The 20452-nt window shown below is 33.1% G+C and overlaps 1 protein-coding gene across 1 annotated transcript in view; it reads right to left on the reverse strand.

The window, feature by feature from the left end:
- PDK3 (pyruvate dehydrogenase kinase 3) overlaps window positions 1–20452 on the reverse strand; it is an 80869-nt gene that overhangs the window by 45346 nt on the left and 15071 nt on the right. The window contains exon 2 of the mRNA XM_031959469.1: window positions 11586–11727. Coding sequence (XP_031815329.1) covers window positions 11586–11727 — 142 coding nt within the window. The remainder of the gene's footprint in view (window positions 1–11585; window positions 11728–20452) is intronic.

The raw sequence follows: 20452 nt of genomic DNA on the forward strand, positions 1-20452 counted from the left end.
GGAATTTATATAGCACTTATTATGTGTCAGGCATTGTGCTAAGCACTTTACCGTTATAATTTCATTTGAATTTTGCAACTAACCTGGGAGATAGACACGATTATTATCCTCATTTTTAAATTGAGGAAACTGAGGCAGAAATTAAAATACTTATCCAATTACACAGCTTTTGAGTTCAGGTTGTATAAAGCATTATTCAAAGTTATAATAATTTTGAAGAGGTTTCTAATTCCTAAAATAATTTCCAAGTTTGTAAAGAATTGGTCCAAAGGAAGAAAACAGACTACACCTACAGATGAAACTAATGCTATCAGAGACTGCATTATAACTTCAATAGTCTTCATCATTAGACTTAAGTGATTCCTACCAGTTCACTGACATGACTTTGTTTACAGCCTAAAAATCAAGCATATTCTTTCATGAATGATTCACTTTGCATCCTAAGAATTTATTATTGAAGTATGACTAAATGGATAGATGACCTATGTTTTTCACTGTCAGTTTGTTTTCTTCTAATTTCTCCTGGTTTAAAACAAGTGCCTATTTTTACTTTTCTCTGTATCCAAAAATCTTCCGTTCTTAATGATCTTGTCCATATGCATTCTCATCATACCACTTCTCTCATCCTGCTATCAATACCAGTAGAGTTAGAGCAGAACAGACTGTCTTCTCTCCAAAAGACAGTAAGACATGGTTGGCATTGTGGAGTTTGTGAGAGCTAAGCTTGTCCATTCTTAAACCCCTATTATGCATTTTCCCTTTTCTTTTTTGAGAGAGGAAAGAGGGGACTGAGTATCTTTACTAAAACAGTAGGATTATGTTGTTAAATGTTTAACAACTGACTGGGGAGGGGAAGATGCATCTACAACATACTTCTAAGCTTAATCTGAATTTTTAAGCTTTTCTCTATCACTTTGTCAAGTCTACTCAATAGCAAAATGATAAATCAAACCATGATATATAGCTTTCTGAGTTGTAGATACACTAAAATTTTACTTAAGCATTAGCTCTTACTTACTCCAGCATACCCCTGTATACCCATAAATACACATTAAAAGGTAAATACAGAAGGTAAAGAATGAACTGTGAAAAATAGGCAGCAACTTTCTCTAAAAAAAGCCTGATATGCAAGATACAGTTTGCTGCTGTTGTCATTTCAATTGTATTGTGAACTCATTTAGGTTTCCTTGGCAAAGATATCAGAGTGGTTTGCCATTTCCTTCTCCAGCTCATTTTTCAGATGAGAAAATTGTGGCAAACTGAGTTAAAGGACTTGCCTAGGGTCACAGAGTTAGTTAGTATATATCTGAGGCCGTATTTTAACTCAGGAAGATGAGTTAAACTGTCCACTCAAAAGATAATGTAGAGAACAGATTATTTTTTCCTTATTATTAATTATTTGGAAGATTTCAAATACATTTGTTTCATATTTTTTCTTTAAGATCCAAGACTCCTTATTTTTCCCAGGCTGGAAGTGCAAACAGCACAGAAGCTTTAACCTGCTCCATTTCTGACATGGATTGGTACACCCTTTCTTTGGCAGCTTGAGGGACCCTTGCTTCCTTGAGACATTTCATGTCGGTGCCAGATTTAGTATAGATAACTTATTAGCACAGCTTTCCTGAAGTTCAAAACTCCAAAATTCAAGCAATCTACCAGTTTCAGCCTCCCCAAAAGAATTATAGGCATAGGCTTTTACATACCTTAAAAATAAAAGTACAAGGGATTTTATTTTTTAAAAATACATTTTATTCATTCTGTCTTCATACCACAATCATTTCAATCTCACACCTATCAAACTGAACTTTTATTCCTTTGTGATAAAATAATGCAATTACACAATACAATGATTACATCTGGTAATGTATGCAACACTATTTATGTCCTCATAGTTCCCTGCTTCTCTTTTATTTTCTTTTCAAAAATACCCCAATTGTCTCCCCCTGTTTTCTCCTCCTTTTCTAGGTCAGAATAAACATTTATGAAGAGCTATTATGTACCAGGCACTATGCTGAGTACTAGAAATATAAAGAGGCAAAAAACAAGGATCTCATGGTCTACTAGGAGAGAAATGCAAGCAACCATGTCCACACAACCTATCTACAGGACACATTTCAAATAATCAGGAAAAGGGAGACACTAGAATTAAAGGGGAATCAAGAAAGGCTTCTTGTAAAAGGTAAGATTTTAGTGGGGATTTGATGGAAGCCAGGAAGCAGAAATAAGGGAGAAGATTCCAGGAAGGGGTACAACTACTGAAAAATGCCTGAAGTCAAGAGATGATAGCATCTTCTTAAAGGAACAACAGAGACAGCAATGTTACTAGATTCTAGAGTAAATGGTGGGGGAAAAGATGACCTAAGGTATAAAAAGACTACAAAGATGTGGATGGGAAGAGAAGGAAAGGAAGAGATTATGAAGGACTATCAATACCAAACAGGATTTTATATTTGATCCTAGAAGTGACAGGAAATCACAAGAGTTTGATGATCTTCTGACATGATCAGGCGTGTTTAGGAATATTATTTTGATAATTGCATGGAGGTTAGGGGGAGAATTCTCCTTTTACAAGCCCAAGGTACTGCAACAATCTCTGGGTCAAGTGATGCCCTTAGGTCTGCCCCAGGAAGGGAGTGTGATGCCCTAGGGCCTGCCCTAGGATGGGAACAGCAGATGATCCTTCTTACCAAGGTCAATCTTCTCTCCATGTACCTTAGATTCCATCTTCTACCATCTAGCTCTCTGGACCACTTCTACAATTATCATTCTCTATACAATCTTCAATCTTTATTGGTCATTCTTGCCTTACTTGACCTTTCCATACTCTACAACTACTAACTTATCCTTTTCTCAATACAAAATGTCCTAGCTCCATTTGCTCTTCTCAACCTCTTGCTTAGACTTCCTATCTGATCATTTAATCAAAACTTGTCAATCTCTGAATTGTCAACGAATTGGGCATGCAAAAAACTAGAAAAAGAACAAACTAAAAATCTCCAAATGAGCACCAAATTATAAATTCTGAAAATCAAAGGTGAGAATAATAAGATTGAAAGTTTAAAAAAAATCCCCACAGATTTTTCAAATGAATTTTACCAAACATTTTAAAGAACAATATATTCCAATACTACATAAACTATTTGGGAAAAAATACTTTTATGACACATAATAGTGTATCTACAACTCAGAAGAAAAAATTGTAAACCAATTTCCCTAATGAAAATCAATGCAAAAATTTTAAACAAAATTAGCAAAGCATTTTAAGCAATCTTTGTAATACATTAGGAAAATTATCATCATTTTTGCCTATCTATTGACTACCAATATACTTGACCATACATTGACCAACATTTAACAACCCCCACAAAGATATGGTTAAAATGATTTAGACATAAAGAGTGTTTTACTATAAGCAAATTAGGAGAGCAAGGGATAGTCTGCCTGTCAGATCTATCTAATTTACCATGCCAATCAAACTATCAAAAAATTATTTGATAGAATAAAATAATTACAAAATTCATCTGGAAGAACAAAATGTCAAGAATATCAAGGAAATTAATAAGAAAAAATGCAAAGGAAAGTGCCCTAGCAATACCAGACTCAAACCATATTATAAAACTGTAACCATTAAAATTTGAGTACATGATTTACATATAAAGGTGACACTATAAACAAATTAAAAGGTAAGGAATAACCTACCAGTCAGATCTATGGTGAAGGGAAGGTATGGTCAAAGAAGAGATAGATAGCAATATGAAATATAAAATAGATAAGTTTGATTTTATTAAATTTAAAAACCTGTGTAAACCAAACCAATGCAACCAAGATAAGAAGGAAAGCAGAAAACTAGAAAACAATATTCATAGTAAGTGTCTCTGATATAAACCCTCTCTCAAATACACAGAAAACTGAGTCAAACTTATAAGAATACAAGCCATTCCCCAACTTATAAGTAATCAAAGAATATGAACAGTTTTCAGATGAAGAAGTCAAAGCTATTTAGAGGGATATGAAAAAATGCTTTTTTAGATAAATACAAACTCTGAGGTACAATTTCACACCTATCATATTGGTTAATTTGACAGAAGAGGAAAATGACAAATGTTGGATAGGAGTGGGAAAATCAGGACACTAGTGCACTGTTGTGAACTGATTCAACCATTCAGAAGAGCAATTTGAAACTATGTCCAATGGACAACCAAATATTGCATACCTTTTGATTTGACAGTACCACTACTGGACCTGTATCCCAAAGAGATCATAAAAAAGGAAAAAACATGTGCAAAAATATTTCCAGCAGCCCTTTTTGTGGTAGCAAAATATTGGAAATTGAGCAGATACCTATCAATTGGGAAATGGTTGAATAAGCCATGGTATATGAATGAAATGGAAAATTATTCTGCAGTAAGAAATGATAAACAGGCAAATTTAAGTAAACTCTGGAAAGACTTATATGAGCTGATGCTAAGTGAAGTGAGTAGAACCAGGAGATCATTGTACACAGCAACAACAAGATTATATGAGGATCAATTCTGATGGACGTGACTCTTACCAACAATGAGATCAATGAGGCCAGTTCCAATGATCTTGTAATGAAGAGAACCATCTATACCCAGAGAGAAGACTGTGGGAACTGAGTGTGGATCACAACATAGTATTTTCACCTTTGTTGTTTACTTACATTTTGTTTTCTTTCTCATTTTTTCCTTTTTCATCTGATTTTTCTTGCACAGCAAGATAATTGTGGAAATATGTATAGAAGAACATGCTTAAGATATACTCAATTACATAGTCATTTTGGGAAGTGGGGGAAAGGGAGGGAAAAATTGTGGAATATTTAGGTTTTATAAGGGTGAATGTTGAAAACTACCTTTACATAAATTTTTGAAAATAAAAAGCTATTATTTAAAAAATAAAAAACCTCAAAGACAAAAAAATTATATTCTCCAGATTTAATAACATTTCTGTGTTCCACCCATCCTTCCAATCCTGATGTCCCTTTGATTGTGACATGAGGCTACAATGGGAGTTTACAAAGGAAGGAGAAATCTTTTCCAGTATAGGAGTTGACTTGTAGGCCACTGTAAAGAGTTTTGCTCTCTAAGCAGGAGAAAAAATTATAATTATATAATTATAATTATAATAATTACACAGCTTTCAGGTCTGTGTATTGGACAATTTTATCTTAATTTAACTGCTCTAGTAAGTATATGTTTAATTTTTCTGTTTTTACTTATTTTACTTTGTGACAGTTTCTATATGTCCATTTCCATGCTTTTCTAAAATCTTCATATTCACTGTACTTTATGGCATAGTAATATACCATTACATTTATGTATTTCACTTTATTTAGTCATTCCTCCCAACCATGAATTTTTGTTTTCAGTACTTTGCTACTATGAAGAGCATTGCTCTGAAAATTTTTCATGACATGAGATTTATCTTTCTATCTTTAACATAACTGATGACATATGTTGGCAGTGAGATTTCTGAGTCAAAAGTTATGGCCATTTTAATCGCTTTTTTCATCATTATTTGAAATTGGTTTCCAGATCAAATGTACCAATTCACAGCACTATTAATGATGTAGTAGTGTTCCTATATTTCCACAAACCTCATATAATACTAACTATTCACAAATCTATTATAATCTAGCCAGTGTGCTATATCTTTGGGCATTTTTTTGGGCAATTTTCTTTATAATTGATCATATTTGTTGACCACTTAACTCTTGGGGAATTTTTCTTTGCACTGTATGTCTGTTTAAGGATATATACATTTATATATTTCCTAAACATTCTGGATATCAGGCTCTTATAGGAGACATCCTACATAAAGATTTTTTCCCCCTAGTCAATAGCTTCTCCATCTTAGTAGCACTGATTTTTATCTATGCAAAAACTTTTGAATTTAATGTGATCAAAATTACCTATTTCATTTTTTGTGATCATTTCTAGCCCTTGTCTGATTAATAAATAAATAATTCTCTTCTGGTCACAATTATGAAAAGTACCAAATCTGATTTCCTTCTAATTTTCCCCCCCCCATGCTGTACCTATTCAGGGGACCTTATCTATTTTGAGCTTATTGTGATACATGGTTTAAGATGCAGGCCTAACCCTAATTTGTGTGCAAAAAATTACTTAACAGAAGTGGTTAATTGGCTATCAAATTATGTGAACAAATTATCTGAAGCCCCCAAAGTAGGTATCACAGGATACTCTAAAGAGCAGTTAACAGAATTCCTTTTAGACTTTAATTAAAGAAGTAGAAATACTCAAAGGGAAATATCCTAAGGTCTCCCTTTTATTTGTTGTATTTTTTTCTTAAAGAAACAAGATGGCCAAAATCCCCATTAGTTAGCTAAATATTGCAATCTTAACAAAAGCAATCTCCTCAAAGCCTAAGAGGTAGCCACTATAGATTGGAGTACACATAAAGGTCAATGGTATACTCTTAAAGCAAGAAATATCATTATTTTAAAATTTCATTGAATAAAGGTTATATACAAATAAAAATTTTTATAGTAACTTCAAATATCTACACTAGTCTAATACAACATGCCTATTCTCATATTCTGCTGTATTCCAGTCTCTTTCCTAGTTGCTTAACATTTCATGACTCCATCCTATTCTCTTTTTCTTCCCTCTGGGCAAAGAATCTGTCCCAAACACATTAAAACAATTTCACTACTACCAGCCTTCTCATGTTAATTGTAAATCTAGCTATTAATGTCACCTAGCTCTAATCTACCTCTCAAAGAATTTTTTCAATTATATATCACTTATAAGGCATAAGTTTTAAGTGGCATTCTATATAAAGTACTGGACTTGGAATAAGCCTCTGGCACTTATTTGACCCTGGCAAATCTCTTAAACTTTTTTAGCTTCATTTTTTTTTCATCAGCAAAATGAGGGCACTGAATTGGATGATCTCTGAGGTCCCTTCCAGGTTTAAATATAAGACCATAGGAGTAAAGTGGGAGGAAAAAAAATCATTGAATTATCTGTCAAGAGATCTTTGGAGTTGGCTCTATTGTTAATTAGCGGCTCAACTTAGCTTATTTGGACAAGTAATAACCTAATGAACCTCAGTGACTGTGCAGCTTCCTTACCTACAAAAATAGAAAATAAAAGTATTAAACTAGATCATTTTAAAGATATTTTCCAACCATAAAATTCAAGTCTGTATCTGTTGGTGGTCAATTGTCTATCTTTCTTAGTTCCTCTATTAGCCTGAATGCACCTATAAGATACAAATACCGATTCTACAAAATTGGGGCATTATTACACAGTGGACCATCCAAATATTTAATTGGAAGAAAAACAGAAAATGTAAGCCTGAACAATTTTCTATTCTAAACAATATTTCATTCCATTTAGAAAACATTACAAGAATTTCTATTACCTCAAACCCAAATTCATTCTTCCAGTATAGTCTTCTTCCTCATCTTTAAGTCACTATGGAAATGTCTGACCTATGGATTGTCAAGCTAGACTTAACCACCTTTTTGTCCTTCCATTTCCCAGCATTAGGCACAACATTGGCTGCTCTATAACCCACTTTCTACAAACCTAAGCTTTCTTTAACAAGTCATCCTTTTCAATGAGGTCATCCATGTCTTCAGAAAAACAATGTTACATTTTCAAAATGAGGAAGACCAAACTCCTCTCCCTAAATAAAAGACAATCCACCAAGATGGCCAGAGGTAAATCAAGTATCTCACTCTTTAATCCCAAGCTAGGGGGCACTCTGTTCTGCACATATCTTTATAAATTTTTTGTCCTTTTTCATTCCTACCTTTAAACATGCTGCCCCCAGGGCTCCACTGAGTGTCAAAATGCTTCTAATATGTTATTAGCAACCAGAAGAGTTGGATGTGTAGTATTTACACAATTTAACTATGTATGTGGACATGGAAATAGAGGAAAAGTGAAGAAAGTGAATTATCAATATATGATCCAGGGATGGCTCTTCTCCCAACGTCATATAGCTGGAGTAAAAATATAGGCAAACACATGACAATTTCACTAAACTTTCACCATTAATGTTACCCCAACCTCCCAACGCTGAGCCAGGTCATAAGAATACCAAAAGTTTACCATTCCTAATGGTATGAAGTCCCCCTTCCCTCTCCACCACTTCCCTTTTCTCCCTCACTAAACATTCCAATTGTCCAAATTCTCTTATGCTTAAATGTTCTGTATAACTTCAACATTCAGTAATGATTCATCATATATTTTAACACTATAAAATTCTTACCTCCTCTACGAAGATTGACCAAACAGCCTTGAAATAATCTAATAATTCTTTCCCAAATAATAACTTAATCACACCTTTCAGTTAGGAAAGAAAACATAACCTTCAATCCCACCCAAACCTTTCTCCAACTAACTAGAAACATTTATTCTCATGCTTTTTAGATGATAGATTTCAAACTCTTCAATATATCTCTCTATTTAGTTATGGTACAAAGACTTAAATAAACACAGACATGCACAAGCACATGTGCACACACATTTTATGTTGTTACAGTTAGTTATATGCACATCTATGTTGATATTGATATTTTAAAAGACATGGTCCTAACCACAAATATGAACTGAAATAATAGTAAGAATTGAACTAATTCAGAGTAAAAAAGCTGAGCCAAAAAACAATATGAATGAGAGCATAACAATGTAAATAAAGGTAACACTAAAAGTAAGGAAAATTCAGATCAAGCATTAACAAAGAGAATTGGTTTCATAGTATTAAGTACACATTCTATCTTTCCATTAATACGTAGTAAATTATAAAAATGGAAATTAACACACACACTGACATTACAATCATGATATTCAAAACAATTACTTACCTTTTTGTAGGAAAATACTATGGGAAGTTATGTTTTTTGAAGGAAGTCAATGTGTCAAAACAAAATATATCAATGAAAAAAAAATAAGATGAAAATAACAAACGAGGTGGTCTTACTTAATGGACAGTATGTCTCCTTAACTTGCTTATAATAGGGGCAACTGCTTTGCATGTTTTATAATTGCTTTCAAACAACAATAAAGAAGACAAAACAAGATATTCTATTAGATGACATACATTAAAAACAACTTTAAGTGAGTTAACTAAAAATCACTGTAGCTTCTTGGTAGAGTCAGTAGTCATAATTCATTAATATACAAGGATTTAATAACCATCCATTTTTTTTCCTCCTACTCAGAAAATTACTCAATGAGTCAGAATGTTTCCAGTACTAGCAGAGAGTAAAGAAGAAATTTATTCAAAAACCCAATATTTTAATTGGCATTTAAGGAAAAAATGAACATTATTTATATTCATCATATCTACAGAATATAATACAATTCTAGCTATCTAAAGATCTGCTTTCTAACAAACACATCCACACCAAAAACACCCATTTTAATTGCCCCCAAGGCAGCTGCTAAGGACCCAGAAAGGAACACAGAAATGAACTGAAAACCCAGAGTCATCTTCCCTCTATCACTGATCTTAGTATGCTTAGTACATATTTAGTATGCAAAAAGGAGTGCTAATTGGCAGGTGATATTTATAAAAAGCTGAGCATTTTAAGCAAAAGCTAAGAGCCCACAAAAAAAAGATATGAAGAAAAATAGAAAAAAAAAATTAGATCAGTAGCTATAAAAGCAATTAGAGGTACTTCTGGGACACTAAGCAGTAAATATGCTTATATCATAAAAGATAAAAAACAAAGTCAATTCTTCAAGAGTAGGAAAGTACACAATATCTCTACTGCTGATGAATAGTGGGAAGGAAACAGTACTAATGGCCTTAAATCCATCAGCACACCATTCCTAAGGACATGCCAACCCAATTCAGCAGTATGGGAAAGGATAGTCGTCTTTTTTAGTCAAGATACTATAAAGATATTACAGTCTATAAAGAGAAGCAGGTAAGCAATACTTAACGTGTTATACAACATCAATTAAGAAATTAAAAAATTTTGATGGGACATGGTTCCTGCCCCCAAGAAGCTAACAATATTACTGACTATAAAACCAGAACAAAGCTAAGTACTATTATTAGAAGTCATCCTTAGAGATATATTCTGAACTTTCCCAATAAAAGGCAAAGCTTGAAGAACATACAGAATTAGGAAATGTGCTATGGATAAGAAAGCAAAGAAGACTAAGAAGGAACATTCGGATAGTAAAGAGAAAAAACAAAAGAAGGAAGAGGCAGAAAATGGAAAAGTATAAAGAGTGAAATATTGGTCTATAAGTGTCAAATGTTACACAGAAGTCAAGAGGAATAAGGACTAAGAAAAACCATCAGATGTGACAATTAAGAGATGATGGTAACTTCGAATAAAGAATTTTCTGAAGGTATTCTAAATCACTACTGATCAGAGAAATGTAAATTAAGACAACTCAGATACCACTACACACCACTCAGATTGGCTAAAATGACAGGAAAAGACAAGGATAAGTATTGGAAGGGATGTGGGAAAACTGGGACGCTAATACATTGTTGGTGGAGTTGTGAAGTGATTCAACCATTCTGGAGAGCAATTTGGAACTATGCCCAAAGGGCTATGAAACTGTGCATACCCTTTAATCCAGCAGTATTTCTACTGGGCTTACATCCCAAAGAGATTTTAAAGGAGGGAAAGGGACCCACATGTGCAAAAACGTTTGTGGCAGCCCTTTTCATAGTGGCAAGAAACTGGAAACTGAGTGGATGCCCATCAATTGGAGAACGGCTGCATAAGTTATGGTATATAGATGTTATGAAATATTATTCTGTAAGAAAGCAGGATCATATCAGATAAGCCCAAAGAAACTTACATGAACTGATGATAAGTGAAATGAGCAGAATCAGGAGATCATTTTACATGGCAACAGGACTATATGATGATCAATTCTGATGGACTTGGCTCTTTTCAACAATGAGATGATCCAGGTCAGTTTCTGTAATGTTCTTCTCCTAAGTGTAAAGTTCTCTGGGAGCAGGTTTCTTGGGGGGCGGGCTTTTGGAGGTAGCCTTAGTTTCACTTGTGAGTAATCACCCCAAATGCAGCTAGGGATTAAAGTTCAAATCCTTTATCGTTTCCTTCAAAATAGCCCGGTTAGCTTTCTTAGAGGCCTATCTCTCTCCTTGGTTTTGAGAGCTCTTGCTGCTAATCCATTGTCTCTTCTTCCAGCTTCAGCCTCTAGCTCCCTGCAAATCCAAAGCCTCCAGCCAGCACAAAGGTGGAAAATGGAATGAATCTGACTCCGCCTCCAAGAGTGGGTTTGTGGGCTTCTGTCCTCTGACTTGTGAATCTCCTTAACTGAATCCTGGCTCTGAATCTCCCGAAGTGCATCCTAGTTGTGGCTAATAGCTTATATATGCTCTCTTAAAAGTGTGAGCAGGACTTTAATGGAAGTTAGGGATGAGGAAAATCCATCTCTCCAGAATGACTCATTTCTCAAGAAAGTTAAGATTTTTCTCTTCATACATTTTTAATGACAGAGTTCTAATGACTAAATATTCAATGGACCAGAATTATGTTTCTAAAATATCTAGGACAATTTCAGGATAATTATGCCTTTGAAAAAATATTTACTTACCAACTCTGCACCAGTCCTACTGAAGGTCGGTTCAGCAAATTATCAGGCAACAAATTGACTTCTCTCATTGTATTAGCCAGTCGCACTGGGAGCTCTTTTCGTAAAAACATGTATGATGTCTTCTCACAAGCATTGTCACGACCTGTTAAGAGAAGGAAATATTATTCATTTTATTAACATCACAAATTAACACAAGCAACAACAGTATTATCTAAGGAAGCAATTAAATGGCTGTGGTAAGAAAAATCAAAACATCATTTAAAGTAGAGTATAAATTGGCTTACAAGAGTCCTTCCTTTGTGCTAGGAGATGGGACTGGCAGAGCTGGTTAACAATTCCTAAACATGTAGCCAGTTTCATCAGCACAAAAATGGAAACTAATTAGGGACTAGATGATTTTCTAATAATTGATAACAATAGGAAAAATCATCTATATAATACTCAAATATCAGAGTACCAGTGAAACACCATATAGCAGAAAGATTTAGGTTGGATCCAAAACGATACAACCCAAGTCATCTCACACATCTCACCATTGATCCAATTTATAGTTACTATTTATATTTCTTGGGAAAATCATTTAATCTTTCCCGAACTTAATTTTTCTCATTTGCAAAATGAGAGGTGGGACTAGTTAACCTCAGGTTCTTTTCAAGTCTAAAATCTGTGATCCTGTGGTTATATGTCAATCTACTCCTATCTAATAGTATTCTTCAGGGGAAGAAGGGGGAGTCAGTAAGTGTTATGGGCTAGAACTTGAAACAAGGTACCAGTGGAATTGATGATAACAATGGTTATCTAGTTTAGCATGGTTCAGTATGATTGATTTAATCTTACAACAAATAATGATTTCCCAGTGATATGATGATTGGTTTATACTCAGTGTAGAGATATAAATTGGGACTCAGAAAGCCCTCAGAGCAGAGGCAGAGAAGACAAAGGACTGGGGGCAGAAGCTCAAGCTCTCAGAACCAAGGGGAGAAATTCAATTGAACCTTCGATCTTATAATGTAATACAAGTAGGTTAAATATTTCATGAGTACTTTATTCTGAATACCACAAATTTTTCTTTATACTTTTATTAAAATCGTTTAATTAAATGTCTAACCTACAAAATACTGACTACAATGAAGGAAGATTCTTGATATATCAAATAAGATAATGTATGTAAAACATTCTGTAAGTTGTAAAGAACTCTGCAAACTAGGTAGCATGTAAACTGCTTTGAAAACTCTAAAGTATTATATGTCAGTTATAAGAATTATTATATGTGTTCTGTAAGTATGAATTTCATTTGACAAACAGATCCTTTGCATATGCTACAGCATCATCTTGGTTTATACAATAGAAATGTATATATTTTTAATAAATGTTTGTTGATTTGTATGAATTAATGTACAAAAGTTAGAAATATAATATAAACACTGGGTACACTAGGGATACAGTCTAGTCTTCTAATATACAGGTTTGAGATTACATATGAGGTTCTAGAGCCCTAAAGATATTTCTAATATGATAGGAATACGTGTAGTATAAACTTAAATATTTACACATAAATATGGACAAGTGGACTGCTGATGGAAATCAAAGGAAGAAGGAAGAGTCTGCATAGAAGCAGGAGATGCTTCTTCTCCCAGTACTCACCAGCTTGTATACTTCAGCACATATACAATATCAAATCTTAACCTGCCCTCTCTGCACCTTCGCCCTAATGTACTCATACTGAATCATAGTGCACAAGATAGACAGTACTATGAACTTATCTTCCCCATGGTCTCCTCCTACCTCACTCACACTTACTGAATTTTCCCAGTGTATTTTATGTTCCATATTCCCATGAAATTTTTAGTACTAAATAAATGAAAACATCAAGAATTGGTCCAAGACGGGGTAATGCCTGGCTGGCATTTTTCTTCCCAACTTTCCTCATAAAACCCAAAGTGAACAGTTGGGGAAATTAAAGAAAAAATTCCCATCAAAATCCTGGCTAGCAAAAATTCAACAGAACAACAATAATTAATTCATTTTCTTCCCAGCAAAGTTGTTAAGACTGGTAAGAAAGAAACCTAGCCATAAAGATCAACCCTATTCCTGGACTTCATAAAATCCTAAAGACACATATTTACAAAGCCCATACGGTCAGACTGAATTCTTTTCAGCCCCTCTCACTGTATGTTACCCAAGTTAGAAGGAACTATTTATTAAAGGTTGAGACACTCTGGCTCCAAATCAGTATTGAATGAGAAGCTCAATTCAGTTGTCATATCCTGTTGATGTCATTATTAATAGGTGGGTAAATTGTGGTATATGAATGTTATGGAATATTATTGTTCTGTAAGAAATGACCAGCAGGATGAATACAGAGAGGCCTGGAGAGACTTACATGAACTGATGCTAAGTGAAATGAGCAGAACCAAGATATCATTATACACTTCAACAACAATACTATATGAGGATAAATTCTGATGGAAGTGGTTATCTTCAGCAATGTAAAGCTCCAATTCAGTTCCAATTGATCAATGATGAAAAGAACCAGCTACATCCAGAGATTGAACACTGAGAAATGAATGTGGACTGCTTGCATTTTCGTCTTTCTTCCCAGGTTATTTTTACCTTCTGAATCCAATTTTTCTTGTGCAACAAGAGAACTGTACAGATATGTATACATATATTATATTTAAGATATACCTTAACATGTTTAATATGTATGAAACTGCCTGCCATCTAGGGGAGGGGGTGGAGGGAAGGAAGGGAAAAGTTGGAACAGAAGTGATTGCAAGGGACAATGTTGAAAAATTAGCCATGCATAGGTTCTGTCAATAAAAAGATATTTAAAAAATTCTTCAGTGGGACAAATATAATGGTCTTTGTATTAAAAATTTACTACCCTATATTTTGGAGTTTCACTACTTTTTAAAATTTTCAAATGAAAAACAAGTACATATTTTATATTTTATGATATATTTTAATAAAGCAAAAAATTAAAGTATCGTTCTCTAGTTGAAGAGATAATGGAATTTCATAAACTATTTTTAAACTAAAAAGTTACTTGGAAAATAGTTATTTTGAGTTATATAATTTCATGTGCTATTTTTAATAGTATAATACTGTGAATGAATGAACTTTGCTGTGAAAATGGAATATTTATTTCTATTAGCTACCATAATTTTAAGGTTCCTGTTTATAGAAATAGATTCAATGAATGGCATCTTCAATGTACATATCCTGCAATATGCATTTTAACTTTTATCCAAAATAGCTTGAAAAACAGAAAAACATCATCCTACTATTTAATCTGAATTCTGTTCAATTTGAATTTTTATCTGAACTTTAAGTGTAAATTAAAGCAGATTAAAAGAAAAATTTAGTAAAGAATAACTTTATAAAATCTGGGCAAAAGTAGAATCTGTAGATTTTCTGATCACAAAGCAATATTCTGGTTTACATTTGAAGTGATTCATTTTAAAAGTTAGCATTTTATATTGATTCAGTTTTTAGAAATCATTTTACAAAAAGTAAGCTACAGGATTTTTCTCCTAGGATCTCTTCAGAGAGTTTACATGTTGCAAGAAAGACATACATTTATTATGATAAACTAGGTAATTTAACCCTATCTGTAGAGCAGATGAAATTTTATTGTCTTATTTTATTTGTAAAGATTTTTATTATTATTATTACACAAAGTATATATTAAAACATGAGCTTTTCAAATTAATAACATTTTTATTTGATATGTTAGAGGAACAAAGATGATTTTCTCATTTAGATGGCTGAAATATAAATCACTTTTTTTCTACAAAAAGAAAACAGAAAAGTGTAAATGGGGGAAAATAGGATGAAGGGAAATGCGCAGTTAATCAAAACTGTGAATGTGAATGGGATGAACTCTCCCATAAAATGGAACCAGATAGCAGAATGTTTTAAAAACCAGAATCCTACAAGATGTTGTTTACTAAAAACACATGTGAAGCAAAGAAATACATACAGAATTAAGGCAAAAAGGTTGAAGCACAATGTATTATGCTTTAGCTGAAGTAAAAAAAAAAAAAAAAAAAAAAAAAAAAAAAGCAGGGGTAGCAATCTTGATCTTAGGCAAAGCAAAGACAAAAAGAGATCTAATTAAAAGTGATAAGGAAACTACACCTTGCTGAAAGTTACCATAGACAATGAAGTAATATCAATACTAAACATATATGCATCAAGTGGTATTGCCTCCAAATTCCTGGAGGAGAAGTTAAATGAATATAAGAAATAAATAACAAAACTATATTAGTAGGGGATTTCAAATGCCCTTTCTCAGAACTAAATAAAACTAACCACAAAATAAACAAGAAAAAAGTTAAGGAGACAAATAGAATTTTAGAAAACTTAGATATGTTAGACCTGGAGAAAACTGAATGAGGATAGAAAGAAATATTATCTTTTTTCCAATGATACATGGCTCCTCAAAAAAACTGAGCTAGTATTAGGACATAAAAACCTCACAATCAAATGCAAAAAGACAGAAATATTCAGTGCATCCTTTTCAGATCATGAGGCAATAAAAATTATTTGTAATAAAGGGCCATGGAACAACAGATTAAAAATTAACTAGAAACTAAATAACCTAATTCTAATGAATAGATTTAACAACAAATCATAGAAACAACTGACAATTTCATCCAAGAGAATGACATTAATGAGACAATATAACAAAATTTATGACATAGTCAAAGTAGTTCTTAAAAAATTTTCATATGTTTCTAAATACTTACATGAATAAAATAGAGAAAGAGAAGATCAATGAATTGGGCATTCAACTAAAAAAAAAGTTAGAACAAATTTTAAATAACAAATTAGAAATTCTGAAAATCAAAGAAAAAATTAATAAAACCGAAAGAAAACCATTGAACTAATAAAACTAAGAACTGGTTTTTATGAAAAAACTAACAAAATAGACAAACTTTGGGTTAATTTGAAAAAATAAAAATAAAAGAAGAAACTCAAATTACCAGTATCAAAAATGAGAAGGATGAATTTACTACCAATGGCAAGAAAATTAAGGCAATAATTAGATGCTGTTCTGCCAACAATATGCCAATAAATCTGAAAAATCTAAGTGAAATGGATGAACATTTATAAAAATATAAATAGCCCAAATTAACAGAAGAAATAAAATACTTTAAAAACTTTATTTTAGAAAAAATTAATTGAATAAGTCATCAATGAACTGTCTAATAAAAAAAAATATCCAGTCAAATGTGAATGAGAGATCAATAAATATTTACCCATAAATCTACCTTCCTATCTCCCCCAAAATTTAAAAAGAATAATCTACACAACCACTAAGTATATCCTTGGTAAAGGCATGAGAAGGAAATTACAAGTTTTCCCAAATCACTCAAAAAGTATGTATTAAGCACCTACTATGTGCTGGGGACAGGGATAAAAGTAAACTAATCTGTGTCTCATGAAATTCACAATCTATATATAGAGAGATAATAAGCATGTATGTATACAAATATTTTAAAAATGGATACAGAGTAACCTTGGGAATGGGTTGTGGAGAATGAGGGAGTAAGAAAGCACATCTGAGTGGGGACCTGAAGGTTTCTATGGATTCCAAGAGTCTGAGGAGGTAAGGAGGAAACTGATTATAGGAAGATCAGTACAAAGACATAGAGTTCAGAGATGGAATGCCTGAACTATATGAGAAACAGCCAGAAGGCCAACTGGCTGATTGGCATACAGCATATAGGAAGGGAAGTAACTTAAGAAAGGTAGAAAAAAGAAACTTGGATTAAGTTGTAAAGGATTTCAAAAGCCAAAGAGAAGACTTTATATTTGATCCGAGGATTATTAGGGAATCACTAGAGTGAAAAATGTAAAAATAAAAAAGATGTGACATAGTCATGCTTTTGCAGAATCACTGTGGTAGCTGTATGAAGGATGAACTAGAGTGTGAAGACATTCAAGACAGGAAGAATGATTAGGAAAGTATTGCAACAGGTCCAGTGGAGAAGTGAAGAGGGTCAGAACCACAGAGGTGCTTTGGGGAGTATATAAAAGGAACAGATGAACCATGTTAGAGAGGATTAAAAGCATCACCTAAGGAGCAGAGTAGAGTTGAGAAAATACTAAGATTCTGAAACTGGGAGGAAGAGGAAACAGTGACAGAAGTAAGAGATTTTGAAAGGGGATGTTCTGTAAGGGAAAAAATGAATTCTGTTTTAGAGTTGTTGAGTTTGAGATATATATATGTGACATCTAATTTAAAATGTCTAAACGATGAGGGCAGACTAGAGCTTAGGAAAAATGATTTACTCAGGGTCACAATACTAGTCAAGTGTCTGAGGTTAGATTTGAAGTCAGGTTTACTGACTCCTGGCCTAGTCCTCTATCCCCTTTGCCAACTAGTTATCTACCAGTTCTCTAATATGTAAAATGGGAAAAATAATAATATCTCCTGTGATGATCAAAGGAGACAAGTAAAAAACACTTTGGAAACCTTAAAGTTCTATATAAATATTTAAAGTTTTATATAAATAATACTTGTTACCATCACCACTACTACAAACTCACATCTTTACAACAAAACTGATTGAAAGCTTCAGAAAATACAAGTTCTAATTATTCTTATTTTTTGCTGACTATATAAAGCAGTTAATTCAGTAGAGTAAAATAAGTCTCTTAAGAGCTCTCCTGAAAGTGTTTTAGATATAACAAAAGAAATAATTTAGGTTAATGACTTTGATAATTAATATCAAGGAAGAAGCAGTGAAAGCTTGCAGGTACCCAGCACAAGGTGTCACTCAATAATTCCTAAGAAGGACCAACAAAGATATTCCCCTTTCAAAAGTGCATATAGCCTAGGTCTAACATAAAATCCAAAGTCCGGAAGTAGACTAAAAGAATGAACAAACAACAAAAAAGTTCCACAATAAAAAAACTATTACAATAAGAGAGATGTTCAAGACACAAACCCAAAAGAAGAAAATGATACCTCCAAAACATTTAAAAGCATCAAAGGAAAACACAACTTGGACCAGAGCTTTTATGAAGGATGGAGGGGTGGGAGTATTTGTTGCTGTTATTTTTAAAGTCCGAAAATGTTTTTATAAATGAAAATGAGAGGACAGAAGGAAAAAATAGAAAAGAAATGAAAGCTATGGTAGAAAGCTCTTAAAAGAGAAATAACAGGTTGGCATATGAGGTACAAAGCATCACCCAATCACCAAACTCCTTGAAAATTAAAATGCATTAAATAGACACCAATGACTTTAAGAAACAACAAAGAAATTCAATTAAATCGAATAAACATTTCTTAAAGTGCCATCTATGTGCCAAGCAAGGCGCTAACTACTGGGAATAGAAATAAGAAAAAGAAAGGTAGCATCTGCCCTCAAGATGCTTACAATCTAACTGGGGAAGACAATCCACAAAAAGAAGCAGAAATTTAAGGAAGAGACAAGAGGGGGCATAATATTACAGGGAGTCAAAATCACACAAAATTACCTGTGAAAAATGGAAAGTTCCGAAAGTTCTGAGCCAGGCTTCTATATACAGAGATTTGGGAAGGAATTTACTGTACTTCCCTCTCTAGTCCTCCAGAGAATAGAGGCAACTGAGGGAATTGAGAGGGTAGAGTATCAATACTGAGTCAATCATTATAATGATGAGATTTCAGGTGATCAGTTTATTCTGAAGAAGGCATGATGTAACATGGAGTCAAACAAAGCAGAATAATAGATGGAAAATAAGAGTTAATAATTTCAAGTAAAAAGATTGGAAAAAAAAGGAGAAAATATAAGCTATATCTGAGAAAAAACAACTGACCTAGAAAACAGATCGGAGAGATAAATTCAGAATCACTGAAAGCCATGATGCAAAAAAAGAGTCTGGACAGCACAGTTCAAGAAATCATAAAAGAAAAATGCCCAAATGTCTTAGAACTAGATGGTAAAACAGAAACAAAAAAGAATCTATTAGTCACCTGGGAAAAACTCGAAAATGAAAATTCTCAGGAAATGTATAAGCAAATCCAGAATATCTAGATTTTTAAAAAATACCACAGCCATAAAGAAAAAATTGAAGTATCGAAGAGTCACAGACAGGCTCACATTAGATTTAGTAACTATAAAATAGTAGAGAGCTAGGAACATGCTATTCCAAAAAGCAAAGAATATAAACTCACAACCAAAAATATTTCACCCAGCAAAACTGAGTATAATCCTTCAAGAAGGAAATGAACCTTTTATTCCCAACAAAAAGATCAGAATTGCAAACAAATGAAATGTAAACACAGGAATCAAAAACCGAAAAATTTTGGGTTTTTTTAAACAAAAAAGTAAACAAGTCCCTGTTGTTATCAGTTTTCAACAGAGGGGGGTCTAATTAAACAGGGATTAATTATGTTATGCTTTGATGATCTTTAAAGAAAATGGAAAGGGAGGAGAAAAGGAACACAAAATGGAGAAAGGATGGATTGGAGAAATGATTTCACAAGATCAAGAATAGAAGTATGAGAATAAAAGTCTATTCTAACAAGGAGGAAGGGATAGATTGAATTAGCTGATTAGTGCAGTGACCAATTCCAGTAGAACCAATGATGAAGCTGTTTACTCATCTTTTGACAAGAGAAATGACAGACTCTAGGCACAGGAAAAAGACATATTTAAATGTGAACATATTTTTATGTATGGCCAATGTGGATATTTGCTTTTTGGTTATTCACATTTCATTTTTTGAAAATTTTATGGATTTTTAAAAAATTACAAACATTTACAAATAAGAGAGGGAGAAAAGAAAAGAGCGGGAACCAAGTGACTTAAAAAATAAAAAGGCTTCAAGTATGCTGAAGGAACATAATAAATACTGTGTTTATAGTA

Source organism: Sarcophilus harrisii, chromosome 3, assembly GCF_902635505.1.
Source record: "Sarcophilus harrisii chromosome 3, mSarHar1.11, whole genome shotgun sequence".
Classification (NCBI taxonomy): Eukaryota; Metazoa; Chordata; class Mammalia; order Dasyuromorphia; family Dasyuridae; genus Sarcophilus; species Sarcophilus harrisii.